At 46.2% G+C, this 20,467-nt stretch overlaps 1 protein-coding gene across 1 annotated transcript; it reads left to right on the top strand.

Moving 5' to 3' along the window:
- The first annotated feature begins 242 nt into the window (after positions 1-242).
- Positions 243-17,800, top strand: LOC134401887 (lymphocyte antigen 6E-like). The gene is made up of 3 exons (XM_063131216.1): positions 243-523; positions 16,169-16,288; positions 17,014-17,800. Exons 1-3 carry the CDS (start codon positions 472-474, stop codon positions 17,220-17,222), a joined length of 381 nt encoding a protein of 126 aa, XP_062987286.1. The 5' UTR covers positions 243-471; the 3' UTR covers positions 17,223-17,800.
- Positions 17,801-20,467: the final 2,667 nt, after the last annotated feature.

The following is a 20,467-nucleotide window of genomic DNA, read 5'->3' as shown; positions in this document are numbered from 1 at the left end:
GTGCCCTCTCCCTAACCTGGGCGAGGATGGGATTTGTAGTCGGGCCCAGGTCGGGAGAGAAGCTGGTCTTCTGGAGCGCTCTGGCAGGGTGGCAACATTGTTCCCCCTGGAAGTCCGCGGGGGAATTCAGCACAAGGTTGCGTTTCTCTGGCGAAGCTGCGCGGCTCCGGAGGAAACGAAAGGGAAACGCCGAGGGCGTGGGTCGGGGAGGGGGGGTGCGGGGGGTGTGTGGGTGGGGGGAGAGGTCCTCCTCCGTGGCTTCCTTCTGTGGCTGCCTGGGATTTGAGGAGAGCAGCACGTGGGCCCAGCCCGTCCACCCATCCCCACTCCGCTTCTCCGGCCAGCCGCTTCGCCCCACATTGCAACAGCAGCGGCCGGAGGCTTCGCTTCACCCGCTTCAGCCCAGACCGCAGCGGGACCCCCGAGGAGGAGAGAGGCGAACGCGACCCCCCCCACCCCACCCCCGGCAACATGAAGGCATCCTTGGCGATCCTGCTGGCTGCCTGCCTCTGCGTGGAAGAAGGTGAGGCCTCCCCCTCTTCCCCACACCCCCAACGCCTGGGCTGGGTCTCCCTTCTTCTGGAAACCCCCCCACCCCCCAGAGGGTCGGTCTTAGAAGAGCCTTTCTCTTCCTGACCCCCTCCCAAAGGAGGATGAGTCCCCACCCCCGCCGAAGGGGGGGCTCAGAAGGGTCTCTTTCTTGACCCCCCCAAGGGAGAGCTCTAGACTTCTTCGTCTTGATGGTTCCCCCCCCCCCATAAGAGGATCTTAGAAGAGTCTTCTTCTCTGGGGGTCTTAGAAAGATCTCCTTCTTCTTGACTCCCCTCCCTGCCGAAGGGTGTGTGTGTCTTAGAAGGGTCTCTTTCTTGACCCCCCACCCCAAGGGAGAGCTCTAGAAGAGACTTCTTCGTCTTGAGTGTCCCCCCCCCCCCCATAAGAGGATCTTAGAAGAGTCTTCTTCTCTGGGGGTCTTAGAAAGATCTCCTTCTTGACTCCCCTCTCCCACCCCCGCTGAAGGGAGGGTCTTAGATGGGTCTTTTTCTTGACCCCCCCAAGGGAGAGCTCTAGAAGAGACTTCTTCGTCTTGAGGGTCCCCCCCCCCCATAAGAGGATCTTAGAAGAGTCTTCTTCTCTGGGGGTCTTAGAAGAATCTCCTTCTTGAACTCCCTCCCCCAAAAGGAGGGTCTTAGAAGGGTCTCTCTGTCATCTTGACCCCCCAAAAAAGGAGGATCTTAGAAGGGTCTCCTTCACCCCCCCCCCCCCCACCCTGAAGGAGGGTCTCCTTTTTCTTGCTTTTCTCTTGGCTGCTTCTCTCTGGCTTTCCCTCTGTTTTAGTTTTAAGGGGACCAGTGAGTGATACACGATGCCTTGAGCCTGCCTTTCTTTTCTCTAGTCTGCAAGAAAAGTTTAATAATAATAATAATAATAATAATAATAATAATAATAATAATAATATTTATTTATTTATTTATTTATTACATTTTTATACCACCCAATAGCCGAAGCTCTCTGGGCGGTTCACAAAAATTAAAACCATAATAAAACAACCAACAGGTTAAAAGCACAAATACAAAATACAATATAAAAAAGCACAACCAGGATAAAACCACGCAGCAAAATTGATATAAGGTTAAAATACAGAGTTAAAACAGTAAGATTTAAATTCAAGTTAAAATTAAGTGTTAAAATACTGAGAGAATACAAAGGTCTTCAGCTGGCGACGAAAGGAGTACAGTGTACGCGCCAGGCGGACCTCTCTGGGGAGCTCATTCCACAACCGGGGTGCCACAGCGGAGAAATAATAATCCATGCTTGTATGGCTGTCCAGAGTATTGTGATGGACAGTGCTTCATTTCTAAGGTACAGCCTCATGTACACTTTTAAAAGAAAAAGAAAAGAAATCCCATTAGGATTCCCACCCTGAATGGCCAGGTAGCCCTTATCTCTTAACGCCAGATGAAAATGGGGTCTCCTTGTGTTGATTGGGTGGTGATCAGGAAGGCACTCTGCAAATGTTCAGGGGCATCCCTGTTATCAGGCACTTGCAAGTTCTGGTGGAAGAGACTGGTGTTGAAGATAGCGGCAGAGCAGAATCCTGGCGCAAGTTAAAAATTATCTCATAGACTCATAGAATAGCAGAGCTGGAAGGGGCCTACAAGGCCATCGAGTCCAACCCCTGCTCAATGCAGGAATCCACCCTAAAGCATCCCTGACAGATGGTTGTCCAGCTGCCTCTTGGAGGCCTCTAGTGTGAAAGCCCACAACCTCCCTAGGGAACTGATTCCATTGTCATACTGCTCTAACAGTCAGGAAGTTTTTCCTGATGTCCAGCTGGAATATGGCTTCCTTTAACTTGAGCTCGTTATTCCGTGTCCTGCACTCTGGGAGGATCGAGAAGAGATCCTGGCCCTCCTCCGTGTGTCAACCTTTCAACTATTTGAAGAGTGCTCTCATGTCTCCCCTCAATCTTCTCTTCTCCAGGCTAAACATGCCCAGTTCTTTCAGTCTCTCTTCATAGGGCTTTGTTTCCAGACCCCTGATCATCCTGGTTGCCCTCCTCTGAACACGCTCCAGCTTGTCTGCATCCTTCTTGAATTGTGGAGCCCATGCCAGGGCACATCCACATGCTATTTTTTTAAATGAAACTGGGGAACTGATTAGGATACTTAAGAAATACCACTTTAAAAAGAAAACCTGGCTCTGTTTCTCCACCATTTATTTATTGCATTATTGCATTTATATCCTGCCTTTTTTCCTCCAAGGAACCCAAGGCAGCGTACATAATCCTCCTCCTCCTCCTCTCCATTTTATCCTTACAACAACAACCCTGTGAGGTAGGTTGGGCTGAGAGTCTGTGAATGGCCCAAAGTCATTCAGTGGCCTTCCATGGCTGAGCGGGGACTAGAACCCAGATCTCCCAACTCCCAGTCCAATGCTTTAGCCACTACACCACACTGGCTCTCTCATTAATGGCAGTCTCATGTACACATCCATAGTGGCACAGCAGATTACGTTCTGAAAAGATTGCTTCAACTGTTAAATGTATTTATCTCATTTGTTTCTGAGGATTGATAAACTAGTTACATCTACAGGTTTCAAAGCGGAGTATCCAAATCGTGAACATCTAGAACTAATACATTGAATATAAGTTATCTACATAGCCATACAGTGGTAGGCCAGACCACAACAGGAAGGCTTGCGTAAAGAGATGTATCTTCAACACGTGCCTAAAAAAGAGAGTTGTCATAGAATCATAGAATCATAGAATAGCAGAGTTGGAAGGGGCCTATAAGGCCATTGAGTCCAACCCCCTGCTCAATGCAGGAATCCACCCTAAAGCATCCCTGACAGATGGTTGTCCAGCTGCCTCTTGAAGGCCTCTAGGGTGGGAGAGCCCACAACCTCCCTAGGGAACTGATTCCACCGTCGCACTGCTCTAACAGTCAGGAAGTTTTTCCTGATGTCAGCATATGTCTATCTCGGGATCGAGTGGGTCTATAGGACGTGTCCCCAACAAGCCTGCAGGGATGTCCAATGGGGTCTACAAAGCTTTTAAAAAAATTGTAGACCCCTTCAAAAATAATTCTTAATTAATTCTTAATTAAAATCTAAAAAAATATTAGGGCACCAGATTCTCCTTCTCTGTTCCTGAACTTGCTCACACAGACATCTCTCTTTCTCTCTCTCTTTCTCTGTCTCTCTCCCCCCTCTAGCCTCACTATTTCTCTCCCCAGCACCACCTCTTTACCTCACATTTGACTAACCAGGCCCCCATGGCAACCATTATGTGACTAGCCACATCCTCCATGGCAGCCATTTTGTGGCAGTGCCTGCAGAAGTTTCTCAAATCCCCCAACATGTCCATGGGTCCAAAAAAGCTGGGGATCTACAAGGGAGAAGGCGATCTCTTAGGGAACTAGTCCCCAAGTTCTGGGTATTCTAAACTAGTAACAAAACCTTAAATCGGGCCTGATAACAAACGGGAAGCCATTGCAGTTCCTTCAGTTACAGAAAGTCCCTTAATTTTTTTCTGGGGCTGCTGTTGAATTGATTTATTTATTACATTTATATACCGCCCCATAGCTGAAGCTCTCTGGGCAGTTTGCAAAAAACTGAAGGCCTTGAGAGCAGGTAGAGAAAGGAGGCCTGTTAACAATCCCAGATAATGGACGATGCAGTGCGAAAGGAGTCTACACCCCCTCATTTATCTGCATGGGCACTGGGACTCTGTTAGGATTTGTTCTGATGTTGGCAGGAAACTCTGGATTTTGTGATGCTTCAAGCATGTGGTAGCTTGAATTGACATAATCCATTGCACAGGCGTAGCGAGGAGAGAGAAAGTTTGCAATACAGGAACCTCTAGCTTCCTGTGTTATTACTCGTTCTTCATAAAAAAAAATGGCATTGAAGAAAAGGGCATTGTTCCAAAAACAGCAGAAATGAAACCAGTCCTAAAATGGCAGATGACAGTCTTTATTTATTTATTTGTTACATTTGTATATTTATTTATTACATTTGCTATACCGGCCCATAGCCGAAACTCTCTGGATAGTTCCCAAAGTCTTGTTGTTTATCAGGCCCTCCCTGAAAAAAGCCACAACTTCGTAGGAAGCGTACGTGAACCTGGAGTGGTCTAGCAGGGAAGTTGTTTTGTTTTATCAGCTTCTTGCGGTGAAGCTGCATATGCTGCAACTTCTGTCTCAGTGGTTAAAGGCACAACCAGCCACCTTCCCTTGCCTCGGGTCAACCTCAGGCTGATGCTCTTCAACGCTTTTGGATGACAACTTTGACCATTGCTCTCTGGCTGATGGTTGTTGGGCCTTTTCAGAAGACACCTCCAACCCTGCTGGTTAAGGCTTTTGGTTAAACAGCAGGGTTGAAGGCATCTTGGGCGATGTGTTTTGCTTAACCCTGCTCACTCACTAACCACAGTCGGACTGTCTGCATCAGGGTTAGTGGCTCTAGCCACGGCTTAAAGCGTTGTGTGCGACAGCATGGCTTGTAGTTAGTGCTAACCCCAGAGAACCAGAGTTTCCCTAACCACAGAGCCTGAACGGTCGTCTGAAAAGGCCTGTTGCTGTGCAGAACAGTGGGGAAAGATGGTGAGAGGTTTTCAGACTAGCTTCAACTTGCTTTCAGCTTCAACTTTGTCTGCTCCGGAGTCTTTTTTCCGTGCTGCGTTGGCATAGATTAGGGGAGGAATGGGGGAAGCGTTTTAAGGCTCACCTTTGGTTCAGTCCAACCCTGCGTTTTGGCTCTCAAAAGGGCCTCCGAGATGGTTTATTATTTTTATTATTTTTTATCTATTAAAACATTTGTATCCCGCCCTATATCGTTGGGGTCTCAGGGCGGTGTACAGATAAAATCAAATTGTATAAAACAATAATGTACACACCTACAAATTGTGCACATGACAACATTTGTGGTTTACAACACTGAAAGGCCCACAGCGATTATGAAAGCCTGCTCGCTTTCCTTTCTTCCTTTGTCTTCACCAAAACCCTCCCTTTTTTAATTAGGTGTTTTACTTTCTATTAATTCATTTCTGTAGACATTATATTGTTGTTTAATAAAGCCCCAGAGAGTTCTTCTGCACCACAGGCCAAGCGGGAGGAAGCTTCTCCAACAAGCAATAAAACACTTCTTTTTTTTTAATGTATTCCTTTTAAATGTATTCCGTTTTAAAGCATGGCAGTGAAAAGTAGTTATTAGAACAGCATTCTCCATCCTGTTGCAATCCAGATGTGTTCAGTGGCCATGCTGGTTAGTCCCAAGACATCTGGAGCGCGCCAGGTTGGAGAAGGCTGGAGTAGACCACTGATGGGCTTTTTAAAGTTGCTTTGGGCCTACCTAAAGGAACGACTGTACCTGTTGCAGTGTCGTGATTGTCCGTAGGGTCCCTCTTTTGGGTGGTTCATCTTTCAGAAATGAGTCAGGTGGGAACTGCACACAGAGCCTTCTGTGTTGGTGCTGCATTGAAAAAATACCGTTCCTTTGCAGAGAAGTTCACCTCTAAGCTGTGCTTAGTTCTAGGTGCAAAATTTAAAAAAAACCAATTCTTTTTATCCAAGTTTTTTTAGTTTAACAATGGTGGTAGTGATTTATGGAACGCCTGGAACGCTCTTCCAGAACATTTGAGAACTACAAGTTCAATCGTAGCTTTTAAAGCTCAACTAAAAACTTTTCTTTTTCCTAAAGCTTTTAAAACTTGATGTTGTGCAGACTTTATACTGTTAGTTTTACCCTACCCTGTGCCTGCTTACCCTACCCTGTGCCTGTTTGCATTCTTTTCCCCTCCTTATTGTTTCATTATGATTTTATTAGAATGTAAGCCTATGCGGCAGAGTCTTGCTATTTACTGTTTTACTCCGTACAGCACCATGTACATTGATGGTGCTATATAAATAAATAAATAAATAAATTAATAATAATAATAATAATAATAATAATAATAATAATAATAATGTTCTAGTATGTTGCCTTGGTTTTATAATGATTTTCGGTTCTGTTGCTTTTTTATTTTATTTTTTGCTTGTATGTATGATGTTTTATTTATTTATTTAATTTATATACCGCCCCATAGCCAAAGTTCTCTGGTTTTGTTTTGTGGAAGCTAATTCTGCCCTGAATTGAAAGGCAGGTGGGATATAAATACCTTAAAATAAATTGATTTTTCACTGCTTGTGATGCAGATAACATAGCAGGAAGGGTGTTAGGGTTGTGAAGTGTCTTTCTTTTCATTTTTTTGAAAGTACCAGATTAACATCTCCCCAATGGAACCTGGCACAGCTCCTGGGACTATTCTTGGCTTTCTTTGAATGAAGGTGGGAGGGGATTTGTTTAATGCAGTGCTCCTTGGCGTCAAGTCTGCCTGCCTGTGAAAAGTTAGAATGGCAAGGGAAAAGGTTGTAATTAGGAAGTTAACTGACATGATAGCTTTCTGTGTGCAGGTAGAAGGCTTCAAACTCTCTTGAAAAGTGGTGCAGTCTTACCGCTTCTATAAACGAGTGATTTATAGCATGTTCATGATTGGCCACTCAGAGGTTTGGAGGTCCATTATAGGACGTCGTCAGCATCCAGGTCACCTCCTGTGCTATCCCCCGAAAAACATAGGTTTTAAAAAATCCAGAGATAATGTGGGAATATCTGGGAAATCTCGCAATCTCCCAGTTTGTAAACTCTGCATTGTGCTATAATTACACCACTAGATGGTGCTGTCCCATTAAAGTGAATGGAGCAGATGGAGCACCCAGAGAGAGGAAGTATGCAATTTAAAACCACATGGTTAGCCTTTGTAATGGCACCAATCATTAATCCCAGAAAGAAAGTGGATGCAGAAACCCATGGTAAGGTAGTGTTGTTGTTGTTTTTTTAATGTAAAGAAGCTGTTAGGTGGGTTGTATGGCATGACAAAGGCATCCAGATGTGTTGGACTGCAACTCACATAATCATTGCCATGCTGCTGGGGCTGATGGGAGTTGTAATTCAACATATGTGGGTGTGCCTACTTCTGGTGTTGATATTATCTTCAAGAGTCTTAAGCAAACATTTTCATGTCAGAATCAGTTCACATGCCTCTTTGAGTGGAAGCAAGGAATAATTCCAAAAGCTCAAAATCATGAGGCCAGTGCTGTTAGATTTGGAGGGGGAGCTTAGAAATCATTAATAGTATACTGACCCTACTTCTCTGAGCCATGGTAAATTCCAAGGGTGCAGAGCTCACTTGCGTGGCTTGAACACGCCAGCGGACAGCCAAAGTTAACTGTTCCTACACTTCTAGATTGCGTTATACTTAGCCATGGTTGTGGGGAGAGGTACCCCCTTTTTAGGATTTAGGAACAACCCAAGTAAGCCATGGCTTTGTGCCTCGTATTATAAGAGGGCTCTAAATATGTTGGAGATAACTAAGCTTTATGATAACGAAGATGTATGATGTTTAGTCTGGTGTGACTTACAGAAGAGTTGCTTTATAGAGAGAGAAAGCATGGCAACACAGCATTTGGTACTGGAGGCAATATGCGCAAACTAGAGCCCGTGTAAAAGAAGTTCAAATCATCTTACTTAGTGCTTTTATACACATCTTCAGAGAAGGCTATCTAACACTGTTTAACTTCAAGCACCCTCTGACGTTGAGTGGTACCCTTTCTATTATAATGTAATACAGGTTTTTTTTCTCTTTATTTTTATGGTACGGGGCCTCTGAATGTTGACATCCGGCCTTTTCTCTTTCAACTCTGGAGGCTTAGCACAAGCCTGCAAATCAAATGTGCATAATTCAAATTATACATTATAACAATTCAAATATGGTGTACATTAAAATGCAAAGACTTCGTATTTGCTCCTGACACCTCCATCTGGTTTGGCTTAAATTTGGATGCGTGGTCTCAAGCCTTTCCTCTTTTAACTGTGGAAGGACTTCATGCCAACATAAATAGATGTGGAATTGAACCAGTTTTGGGTTAGGTTTTTCTTATAAACAGGGTTGATTTCTGTTTCACAGCTATTCTTGCCAGGAGTTCTTTTTTTAAAAAAATCAGGCCTGGATACTGAAAGCCGAGAAACGAAACCTAATGTATTTGGGGAAATAGAAACTTTGAAGAACTGCACTGCATTTTTTGATTTGCTAAGAGGTTTGAAGGGTGACGTGGGATAATGTATGCACGTAAGTGAAATGTGTAAACAGGCAGAAAGTAGAAAGAACTAGCAGTTGGAAGACTCCCGTGTCACAAAGGATCCTGACTCCAGGGATCAAAGAAGCCGAGGTGAAAGCTTCCCTGCCAGCAGACTAGGATGAGCTGAAAGAAGTTGAGCAGGGGGTTGGACTTGATGGCCTTGTAGGTCCCTTCCAACTCTGCTATTCTATGATTCTATTGCTCCCTCTTGGCGAAAATAGGGAAATGGTCTAGACGAGGTTAAATGAATGCGTTTTTCCTTATTGACCTCAAATCTTTCGAGGCCCTGTAACTCCCCCTAAAAGACTGCGTTCGCAGCTGGGGGTGCTTCTGGATCCGTCGCTCCAGATGACAGCCCAGATAATTGTGACGGCCAGGTAGTGCCTACTATCAGCTTCGGCTGATATGCCAGCTGCGCCCCTTCCTAGAGTCGGAAGACCTAAAGACGATCGTGCACGCGCTGGTAACTTCGAGGCTCGACTTCTGCAATGCGCTCTACATAGGGCTACCTTTGTGCCCAGTCCGGAAACTTCAACTAGTTCAAAACATGGCAGCCAGGTTGGTCACCGGTACACCTAGGAGGGACCACATTACACCAGTTTTAAAATCTCTTCATTGGCTGCCGATTAGTTTCCAGGTGAAGTATAAAGTGTTGGTTATCACCTTTCAAGCCCTACATCATTTGGGTCCAGGCTTGTATCGCCTTCTCCCGTACAATCCGCCCCGCACACTCAGGTCCTCTGGGAAGAATTTACTTCAGTCAGCAAAGACTAGGCTGACAACCATTACCCAGAGGACCTTCTCGTCTGCTGCTCCCAGACTGGAATAGCCTGCCGGAGGAGAGTCGTCAGCTTGACGGTCTTTTAGCGTTCAAGAAAGCTATCAAGACTGATCTCTTCCGGCAAGCCTATCCAGTAGAATTTTAGGATACTTTTAGTGTGCTTTTAGGATGTTTTAAACAATATATATTATGTTTTTAATCGGTATTTTATGTATTTTATGCTTGCTGTTGTTCCCCGCCTTGATCCAATCGGAGAGGCGGGTAAGAAATAAATTATTATTATTATTATTATTATTATTATTATTATTAAATCCAAATTTCTTGTTTGGGTAAAACTGTTATAAAACTGTTCTCTGCCCTCGCAAAATATCATTACAATAACTACAATTGCTGCTTTTCAAAAGTTTTTAGTAAAAACCATTTTAATTTTTTTAATGTTATCCCTGGTCTGATTGCCCTGATGTTAACCCCACACATAACGGCCTTATCGCCATTCCCTGTATAGGAAGTTAACTCGGTTAAAGAAGGGAGCTAGTTGAGACAAACCCTTCCCCACCGGATTTGAATGAACACAGGAGCAGGCGTCGTGGCTCCCAGTGTGGAAAGTGCATACGTGAAGTTGCTGCGTGCGCTTAGAGGGGACCGCGATTGGACCAGGGTCGTCGTCTCCTGCCCTGCACGGAGGAGATCCATAAATGTGTAACATGACTCCTTTCTCATGTCAGCTGAATTTGTAGAGGGGGAGATAGTCTGTGCAGCCCCATAGCCCTTTCACACCTACGGTCAGGGTGGGCAGGGGGTGGGTGTTAGTCATGCATACCTCCCTAAAGTTACAGAGGATAAAGAGCTGTTTTAGTGAAGGCAGCCCAGGAGAAATAAAACTCTGCGTGATTAGAACCACAGGAGGAAAAAGGCAGATAGGAGGCTTAAATTATCTGGCCTGCACCTCTCCCCACCCCTCTCTCTCATGGTGTAGTCATGATAGATACAAGCAGAACAGGCACCAACTCACCCGTTATCTATCGGCCGTTGCTCAAATTGCAGCGCAGTCTGACCTTCTGAATTAAGGCACCCTACTTCTGGGTCAAAGGGCTGAATGACCCTGAAAATGAATTCTAGTGCTTTCTATGTGACTATGTTTGGACAGGCCTTCAACAGAGAACTGGGTGTGGGATGGTTTCTGCAGGGTGAGATCAAGAGAAGGACCCAGAGGAAGGCCTGATTTTGTGCACGGTCCAAAAGCAGTCAGCGAGCTCAACTAACATTGGAAATTCCAGGGAACTTCCTCTTTGAGGGGGGGATTTCAAGTTGACTATCTTGTTTATTACACTTGGAAATTTATGTATTTGTTGCATTTATACCCCTCCGTTCTTCCCAAGGTTAGGCTGAGAGTTTGTGAGTGGCCCAGGATAATCCAGTGAAGTTCATGGAAAAATGGGGATATAAATCTGGGTTTCCCTCAGTTGTATTCTGACCGTCTAACCCATCCTGGTGCCCTCCAGATGTTTTGGACTAGAACTCCCATCATCTCTAGGCAGCATGGCCATTGGCTGCTCTAACTATTGCACCACATTACCTATACATACAACTTAGAGACTCTACAGGGGTGGGTGGGGAAACCCTGTATTACATATTATCCACAAAACAAACAAACAACCCCTTTTATTTTATTTATTTATTTATTTATTACATTTCTATACCGCCCAATAGCCAGAGCTCTCTTTTCCTTTTGTTCAACTTAATTTTGTGTGGGAAAGTCTACAAACTCATTTATACTTCTCTGTGTTCAGAACCCCTTCAGACACAAAGGAACTACCCTATTTCTTTGATTCTAAGACACACTTCCCCCCCCCCATATAAACATCTCTAAAAACGGGGTGCGTCTTAGAATCGCGGGTGTGTCTTAGGGTTTTTATTTCTGTTGGTGGTACTGAAATTAGTGTGCGTCTTACAATCGATGGCGTCTTACAATCGAAGGAATACGGTAGCTACATGGAATTCCCCATTTGAAATTGCGGAAGAGACTTGCACCGTTACTTCTGAATTCTCTGGCTGGTAACTTCTGGAATTTCAAATGTAGATCGAGGTTGCTTACTGCTTTGGGAATGTACACAAAATCAGGCCGTAACTTTGTCTGGGTCCTTCTCTAACCCTCTAGAAACCACCCAGTTCTCTGTTGAAGGCATGTCCAACCATAGCTACAGAGGAAGCTGGCAGTGGAAGGCTGGTAGGTCTGATGTCAGTGGGGTGGTAAATCCACTCTGGGGCCATAGCTAGACCTAAGGTTTATCCCAGGATCATCCCGGGTTCATCCCTGCCTGAGCGCTGGATGCCCTGCGTGGCACTTAGATGAACATGTTTGACCCCAGGACAATCCTGGGATAAACCTTAGGTCTAGCTACGGCCTGGGTTTCAGTCAGAACTCTAAAGGAGCTCTCCAAGTTCTGACTGAAACCCATAGTGGAATCACCACCCCATTGACATGAGAGCCACCAGGCTTCACCAGGCCTTATACAGAGTAGCAATGGAATTAGACTGTTGCTGAAAGTCAGGACAGACATTGGATGAATCCGCTCTCCCAGTGCTTCAGGCAAAATAAGATTTCCCCCACCTCTGCTGCCTGTGGTCCTTCTTAAACTGGAGCTAGCGGGATTGGATCCCTTCTGCACGCAAAGAAAGGCACCTGCTGTCAATCAAGCGGACTTTCTATGACCTGGGGCCTTCCTAGACGAGGCCTTAGCGCGCATTCTGTCCCGGCTTCCCTGCTGTGCGTCCAGATGACGCACAGGGGAATCCGCAGACAGGCCGCGCTGAGGCCTGGTCTTACCCGCCATAAGCGAAGTCGCTTATGGCGCGCCTTTTCCCCAGCTCCGGCCTCAGGCCGGAGCTGGGGAAAGTGTGGAGAGTTCCGCGGCTTTTCGCGGCTCCTCGCTTACTCGCGAGGAGCCGCGAAAAGCCACGGACCTGGCACGATGCGCTGTGCCCATCGTGCCAGGAGGTGGGTGATCGGGGGGGGGGAAGATGGCAGAGGGCGACGAAGGAGACAGCGAGGTGATGGCAGAGGGCGACGAAGGAGACAGCGAGGTGATGGCAGAGGGCGACGAAGGAGACAGCGAGGTGATGGCAGAGGGCGACGAAGGAGATGGTGGGGGGGCGGAGGGCGACGAAGGAGATGGTGGGGGGGCGGAGGGCGACAAAGGAGATGGTGGGGGGGCGGAGGGCGACGAAGGAGACGGCGAGGGGGGCGGATGGGGGGGATTAAATTAAAAAAAAACCCTTACCTTCTCCGGCGGCTTCGGGCCCCACATGGCCCCTTTAAAAAAAAAAAAACATGGCCGACGCTGCAGGGCTTCCGTCGTCCCTGCGGGTCGGCCGTCTAGGAGGCTGGGCGGCGCGCGTTAAACTTAGCACGCCGTCGCCCCGCCTCCCTGCCGGCTTATCCCGGCAGGTCTAGCAAGGCCCCTGGTATACAGCAGCTTCCGATAATGAGCGTGCACAGGGGGTCGGGTGAGGGGGTCGCAGTGCTAGCAGACCACATCACCGGCATGCAGGCATTCATTACCAGAAAATCTTTGGTCTCTTCTCCACACGTCAGTATGGTGAATGCTGGTACACTCTGCCACCCACCCCGACGCACACATTAATTATGTGTATGTTAAAAATACCTAAAGTGGGCTTGCGATTGCCCCTTAAAATGACCAATGTCTGGGCAATTCCATCTTATTGTAGCTGAGCAAACAGGGGCACACCCCCCCCGACACAACTTTGCATCCAGAGGTATCTCCTAAGCCAGTTCTGCAAAGGAAAGCGTACCTGGGAGCAGAGCCAAACTGCCAGATAAGACCATATAAATAAAACTTGTAATTTATATAAGACTTTACTTCCTGACCACCTTATCTCTACTACATAACTTGGCCTTGCTTCCAGATAGTGCTGTTTATAACTATGACTTCACAAACTACCTAATGAGAGCAAAATCTTCCTTTCCAGTCCTGTTGCTCATGGGCTGAGGCTGGGGAAAACATTCCCTGCCTAAGTATGTGTGCAGAAGACTCATAGAATCATAGAATAGCAGAGTTGGAAGGGGCCTACAAGGCCATCGAGTCCAACCCCCTGCTCAATGCAGGAAACCACCCTAAAGCATCCCTGATGGATGGCTGTCCAGCTGCCTCTTGAAGGCCTCTAGTGTGGGAGAGCCCACCTCCCTAGGTCACTGGTTCCATTGTCGTACTGCTCTAACAGTCAGGAAGTTTTTCCTGATGTTCAGCTGGAATCTGGCTTCCTTTAACTTGAGCCTGTTGTTCCGTGTCCTGCACTCTGGGAGGATCGAGAAGAGATCCTGGCCCTCCTCTGTGTGACAACCTTTTAAGTATTTGAAGAGTGCTCTTATGTCTCCCCTCAATCTTCTCTTCTCTAGGCTAAACATGCCCAGTTCTTTCAGTCTCTCTTCATAGGACTTTGTTTCCAGACCCCTGATCATCCTGGTTGCCCTCCTCTGAACACGCTCTGCAGCCCCACCTCTATTTCTTCTTTTTTGAGCGTGGCTTCTTTTAAATGTGGCAACTTAACTCATTCTTCACCAGATCTCAAAAGGGTTTGGGTAGATGAGAAGGCATTTTCCCTCCCAACGGGATCTTCCTCTCTGCTGCTCTCCTTTTTTGATGCCCCTTTTCAAAGACATCAGGCTAGTTCAGAGAGATAGCAAATATATCCCTTTCTTGTCTGACGTCTGGCAAGGTCATCTTTCCCCCCTAAAATAGACCTGTCCCCAAAAAACTTTGGTCAATTTCTTGGTCAAATCAGTAAGGATGTTGTTGCTGGTTTTTTTTAAAAAAGCTTTAATTTTGTTAGAACAAGAGCAAAAGATAACATTAATCAGCAACAGGTATGCTAATTAAAGAAACAAATAAATTAACTGTTATCACTGTTGGATTTTTTTTAAAAAATGTAATGGATTATAACTGTACAATGGTGAGATTACTATAAATGTGAAGAACTTAGCTGTTCTTTTTAGAGTTTTTTCCCCCTAGAATATCAGCATCAGTGTACAGTTGCAATTAAAACACATGTTAAAAGTAATTAGCAAAACTACTGTATTTCTTCAATTCTAAGACGCCATCGATTGTAAGACGCACACTAATTTCAGTACCACCAACAGAAAAAAAGCTTTGATCTAAGAGATAAACGCACCTGCGATTCTAAGACACACCCCATTTTTAGAGATGTTTATATGGGAAAAAAGTGCGTCTTAGAATCAAAGAAATAAGGTATTAAAAACTCCATTTTTGAAATGTAGGCACTTGTGTTAACTATTCTTCCAATTCTTCAAGCATGGTCAAGATGAATTCCTTGATTCCTGCAGCAAAGGAGGTGGCAGTTTGGGGCATCCCGAAAGCCACCGGAGATGCCTGCAGTATTTGCCCGTGGCTAGCAGAAGGAGCTTTGCTAGTCTACAGGTTGCCATCCCGACTTCTTGAAGAGCTACAGCACATGGAGCTCCCATGCCTTGCTAAGAAATTATACCGTTGTGGAATAACAAAGGTATGCTGCCATGGCAAGCCAAGATGGAGGCATTCATGGAATATTTGGCGTGATTTGCTTCCCTCCATCGGGAGAACTGACCATTTATTCCTACTCTCTGCTTTCTCTTCTTTAACCAGTTACTGATTCATAAGAGGACCTCTCTTATGCCATGACTGCTAAGTTTGTTCAGGAGTCTTTGCTCAGGGACTTTATCAAAAGGCTTTTGGAAGTCCCAAGTAAACAATGTCCCAAGTCACCCCTGTCTACATGTTTGTTTAACATGTTGTTCCGAATTGGGCGTAGCTGCCATTGTTGGTGACCGGGGGTGTAATTGGAGTTGTGTTCTAAGCAGGAATTTATCTTGCGACGATCCGTTTTGAAGCAAGGTTGGCTGCAGATTACATCATTGTGGCCTTACACCCCACAACTCAGTTCCCTAATGTATGTCTAGGCTTTGTACGTCTGTTGTGTTTAGAATGTTGACCTGAGCGGGTGGAGATTGAATATCTTAGGAGGGGGGAGGAGGAGGATATATAAGGGAATGATGGAGGTGATAGAAAGGGGTGTGTGTGTTTTTAAAGTACTTTGGTTCAAGGGGAGAATTAGAGGATCAAGGTAAAGCGGGTTGTCTTTTGAGTGTAGTGTGCAGATAGTCAGTTGGTGTCTATTAAACAACCCTGATAATAAAGCAAGTTCAAGAGTGAAGGTGTGAGAGAAAGGAAAGTGTGCATGAGAAGAGAGAAAGGTTTGGATGAGAGGTTTTGACAAGGGTCTGAAAAGTTTTATTATGAAACAAAGTTTGTGAACATGGATATAATTTTTTATTCAGTTTGTTTTACTACCACAAAAATCCCACGCGTCTCCTTGGCATTTATCATCTGCAGTTCTATACATATAACACCCGTTCTGACATTAATTCACCATCTGCACATATAATTCACAGCGCATTGTTTTATTCCTGAAATCATTCCTGTTGAACCCCTTCTTTCTCCACATAGTTTGTAGAAAGGTGGTGTTTGTCCCTCACCTCAGGCTCCGAAGTTGTGGCACTTTGCTTGAGCAGCGAGTGTCTGCGGACAGGACTGTTGTTGAGAGCCTGTGTCGTGGCACAATCATTCCTTACCCTTGAGCTAGAACCAGGAGATTATTTCAGTATGTGTCTAACTTGGGGGCTGTTCTAAATGTTTTTCAGCTTTCTCCCTGGTGTGCTGGTCTTGTGATGGAGCCGAATCCAACTGGGGCTGCTGGAGGTGGCAAATTTGTTCAGACTCCGACAACTACTGTGCTACAACATATATAGGGGCATCACTTGGTAAGTTCATTTTACTCTATGGTAGAATCATAGAATAGTAGAGTTGGAAGGGGCCTATAAGGCCATCGAGTCCAATCCCCTGCTCAATGCAGGAATCCACCCTACAGCATACCCTACAGCTGACATGATAGAACTCTTCAAATACTTGAAAGGTTGTCCCACAGAGGAGGGCCAGCATCTCTTCTCGATCCTCCCAGAGTGCAGGACATGGAATAACGGGCTCAAGTGACAGGAAGCCAGATTTCGGCTGGACATCAGGAAAAACTTCCTGACTGTTAGAGCAGTATGACAATAGAATCAGTTACCTAGAGAGGTTGTGGGCTTTCCCACCCTTAGAGGCCTTCAAGAGGCAGCTGGACAACCATCTGTCAAGGATGCTTTAGGGTGGATTCCTGCATTGAGCAGGGGTTGGACTCCATGGCCTTATAGGCCCCTTTCAATTCAACTATTCTATGATTCTAATACTTGTTGCAAAGTCCTGGAACTGCTTCCTGTCTATTGTCCCAGTAATCTAACACTGGTCTACCTTATAGGGTTGTTATATCCAGCAAGATGGGAGATGATGGTAGGTTTGGCTGAAAGGAGAGCTTTGAGCTAGGGACTTCACTGTACCAGCTCATGGGAGGGAGCCACCCCCTTCTGATGCTAATAGAACTTCACGTGCTGGACTCAAGAAGAACTTTCTGATCTCTTCCTTCCTTCCTTCCTTCCTCCCTTCCTGCCAGGTGGCTATTCCTCGCAGTCCATCAGCAAAGGCTGTGTTCCAGTTTGCCCATCAGCGGGGGTCAACATTGGCGTTGCAGCTGTGTCCGTGAACTGCTGCTCATCTTTCTTATGCAATATCAGCGGAGCTTCCAGTGTCAAAACTAACCACTTGGTCTTGGCTGTTGGGATCCTGGCCAGCTTCTTCTATCTCTTTGGACCCAGGCTGTGATTGCAAAATTTCTGCACGCTTATAAAATAAGAGCAGGTTGACTGCATCGAGGAAACCCCCCCCCCAAAATGAAGAACAAAAAATGCAAAAGTTTGTATATTAATAATGGCATTTAGCTTGATTGCTTTTAATCACAACGTTGTACCAGACCAAACATTGTACCAGGCTTAGAGATATACTTAGGGGAGTATTTTGTTAGACAGCACTGCCTTCTTAAGGCTGCAGAATTTTGTGCAGGCCCTGATGAGAAACCCCGCAGGTACTTGAAATAATCTTGTGCCAAATAAAGGTCAAAACTCTCCTGGACCAAAACATTCCAAATCCCTTTGTGGGGCTTTCAGTTATTCAAGGGGCCTTAACATTGTTTTGCTTAATGGGTCATCAGCAGGAGGAAACTGGGACAAGTGGGAAATAACACCTGATGATCTCTTTTCCTTTTTTTCCTGTATAAACATTTGCTACGAACCCAGTTTTTTGCCTATTACATTTTATCTAAAACAGTGTGTCCAGTTGGGACAGTGTTCAGAATGTAGCTTTCCTGTGCTTTCTGAACTTGAATAAACACAGTTCGATTCTTAGTATTTGCCTTATCCTTTATCATTGTTTGTTTAATACAACGTGACTAATTGCACAAGATATTGTACAGCAGCAGCATCTATCTTATTTATTTATTTATTTATTTTATTACACTTATATACCACTCCCATAGCCAGGGCTCTCTGGGCGGTTTACAGAAATTCCAAAATTAAGATAAAAACAAGTATACAAAATTTAAAATTCTAAAACACAGAACATACACACATAAAGCATTAAAAGCCGTTATCTTACATTTATATCCCATTTTCCTTTCATAATGGAACAAGGCAGCATTTGTAGGGGTCTCCAGTGGTCTTCCTTCCAGGCCCGGGTGAGATCCAGTCCTGCTTAGCCTCAGCATGCTTGTGTCCTCAGGCCATGCTTGCTTGAGCCGCAGAGATAGGGAAGCTGGTGCCTTCCAGACATTTTATTACTTGTCAATATTCAATTGTAGTTCTATACTGGCCCCGTTCAGAAGACACCTTAAACCATGGCTTTAACCATAGTGGTTAAGCCAGAAAGCCAGGCTGTCTTCAGAAGACACTTTAAACCATGGCTTTAACCACGGTGAATAAGGCTTTTTGCCTCAGTCACTGTGGTTTAAACCATGGTTTAAGGTGTTTTCTGAACACAGCCCAGCTTCCTGCCTTAACCACCATGGTTAAAGCCATTGTTTAAGGTGTCTTCTGAACACAGCCCAGCTTCCTGCCTTAACCACCATGGTTAAAGCCATTGTTTAAGGTGTCTTCTGAACACGGCCCAGCTTCCTGCCTTAACCACCATGGTTAAAGCCATTGTTTAAGGTGTCTTCTGAACACGGCCCAGCTTTCTGGCTTAACCACCACGGTTAAAGCCATTGTTTAAGGTGTCTTCTGAACACAGCCCAGCTTCCTGCCTTAACCACCATGGTTAAAGCCATTGTTTAAGGTGTCTTCTGAACACGGCCCAGCTTCCTGCCTTAACCACCATGGTTAAAGCCATTGTTTAAGGTGTTTTCTGAACACGGCCCAGCTTTCTGGCTTAACCACCATGGTTTAAGCCATTGTTTAAGGTGTTTTCTGAACACAGCCCAGCTTCCTGCCTTAACCACCATGGTTTAAGCCATTGTTTAAGGTGTCTTCTGAACACAGCCCAGCTTCCTGCCTTAACCACCATGGTTAAAGCCATTGTTTAAGGTGTCTTCTGAACACAGCCCAGCTTCCTGCCTTAACCACCATGGTTTAAGCCATTGTTTAAGGTGTCTTCTGAACACAGCCCAGCTTCCTGCCTTAACCACCATGGTTAAAGCCATTGTTTAAGGTGTCTTCTGAACACGGCCCAGCTTTCTGGCTTAACCACCACGGTTAAAGCCATGGTTTAAGGTGTCTTCTGAATGGGGCCATTGTCTTTCAGAAGCCAACCAGCGTGGTTTACAAAACATTCAGAAAATAAAAACCATAATCAAATAAGAAACGTAGCCTAGCCTTCCCTAAGCTGGTGCTTTTCAGATGTCTTGGAGTAGAATCCTCCAGCCAGCATGGACAAAGGCAATAACTGAAACTACAATTCACACAGTCCTTAGCCAATACTTCGGGATTGTAGTCCGATACATCTGGAGGGTGCCAAGTTGAGGAAAGCTGTGGTAAAACATTAAACACAACAACCCTGTTCAGACAACACACTAAGGGCCTTGCTAGACCTACCGGGTGTTCCGTGAGGGGTGAAACCGGATTTTCCCGTTCAGGTGTGATGCCTGATGGTCCACACCTTGTGTGGATTATGCCGGTATTGGAGAGGGCTGGCTGCGGGAGTTTGCTCCGGTTGTCCTGCTGCCGGCTCAAGCACGGGTTGCGCAGCCACACCGGGCTGATTTCCGTGTGTTTTTTTTGCCCACCGCACGATTTGCGCAAGTGTGAAAGAGCGCAATCCGCCTAGATTGCCAGTGGCGGCGGTGGCAGCTGAAGTGGCGCTGCTGCTGCTGCTGCATGCCACCCCCCCTCAGGCTGGGCACAGGGGAGCCAGTTGGCGTTGGGGGATGATCCACAGGGGGCGCGGCCAGCGGTGCTGCGACGATGGGAACGAGTGGTGTTGAGCGGCAACATTGATGCTGTCACTTCCTGATGGGGGTCATGGCAGGTGCACTGTGACCCGAGGACCGTCGTCTGCATGGGCACTCTGCGCCTACATATCCCATCACGCCTCTGAGTGTCGCTGGCGATGACTGGCTCTGTGCCCTCCCCCTCATCCCATGGAGCCAATCCACATCTGGGCATAGGCATGACAGCAGCCCAGAAACAGCTACGCCAGCGGAAGCGCATTGTCTGCAAGCAGCATATGAGGGAAGGAGAGGTGCCTGTGTGTGTGCGCGTCTCTGCGGGAAGCGATAGCCATGGGAGGGGAGCTATGGAGATTCGCCCTGAGGTAGCCATTGGCGCCCTTCTCATGGGCATAGCCATGGTCAACAGGGCTGTGGCGGAGTATCAGCGGTTCTGTGCGGCGGCTGCTGCCAGACGGCGGCAGTGGGAGGAAGAAATAAAGAGGTGGGTACGCCACCGCGCCAAGCTATGGGCCGCCCTGTGCCGAACGAGGCTAGCCATGGTGGCCGCGTATGGAGATTATGTGTGCCGCACAAGTCACCGCCGCTGCTTCTGGGTCCGGCCGATGAGCAAGGACTGGTGGGAAAACTTTGT

The sequence above is a fragment of the Elgaria multicarinata genome, chromosome 7 (genome assembly GCF_023053635.1).
Source record: "Elgaria multicarinata webbii isolate HBS135686 ecotype San Diego chromosome 7, rElgMul1.1.pri, whole genome shotgun sequence".
Lineage (NCBI taxonomy): Eukaryota > Metazoa > Chordata > Lepidosauria > Squamata > Anguidae > Elgaria > Elgaria multicarinata.
Note: the sequence above shows the minus strand (reverse complement) of the source record. Positions and strands in the feature narration are given on the sequence as shown.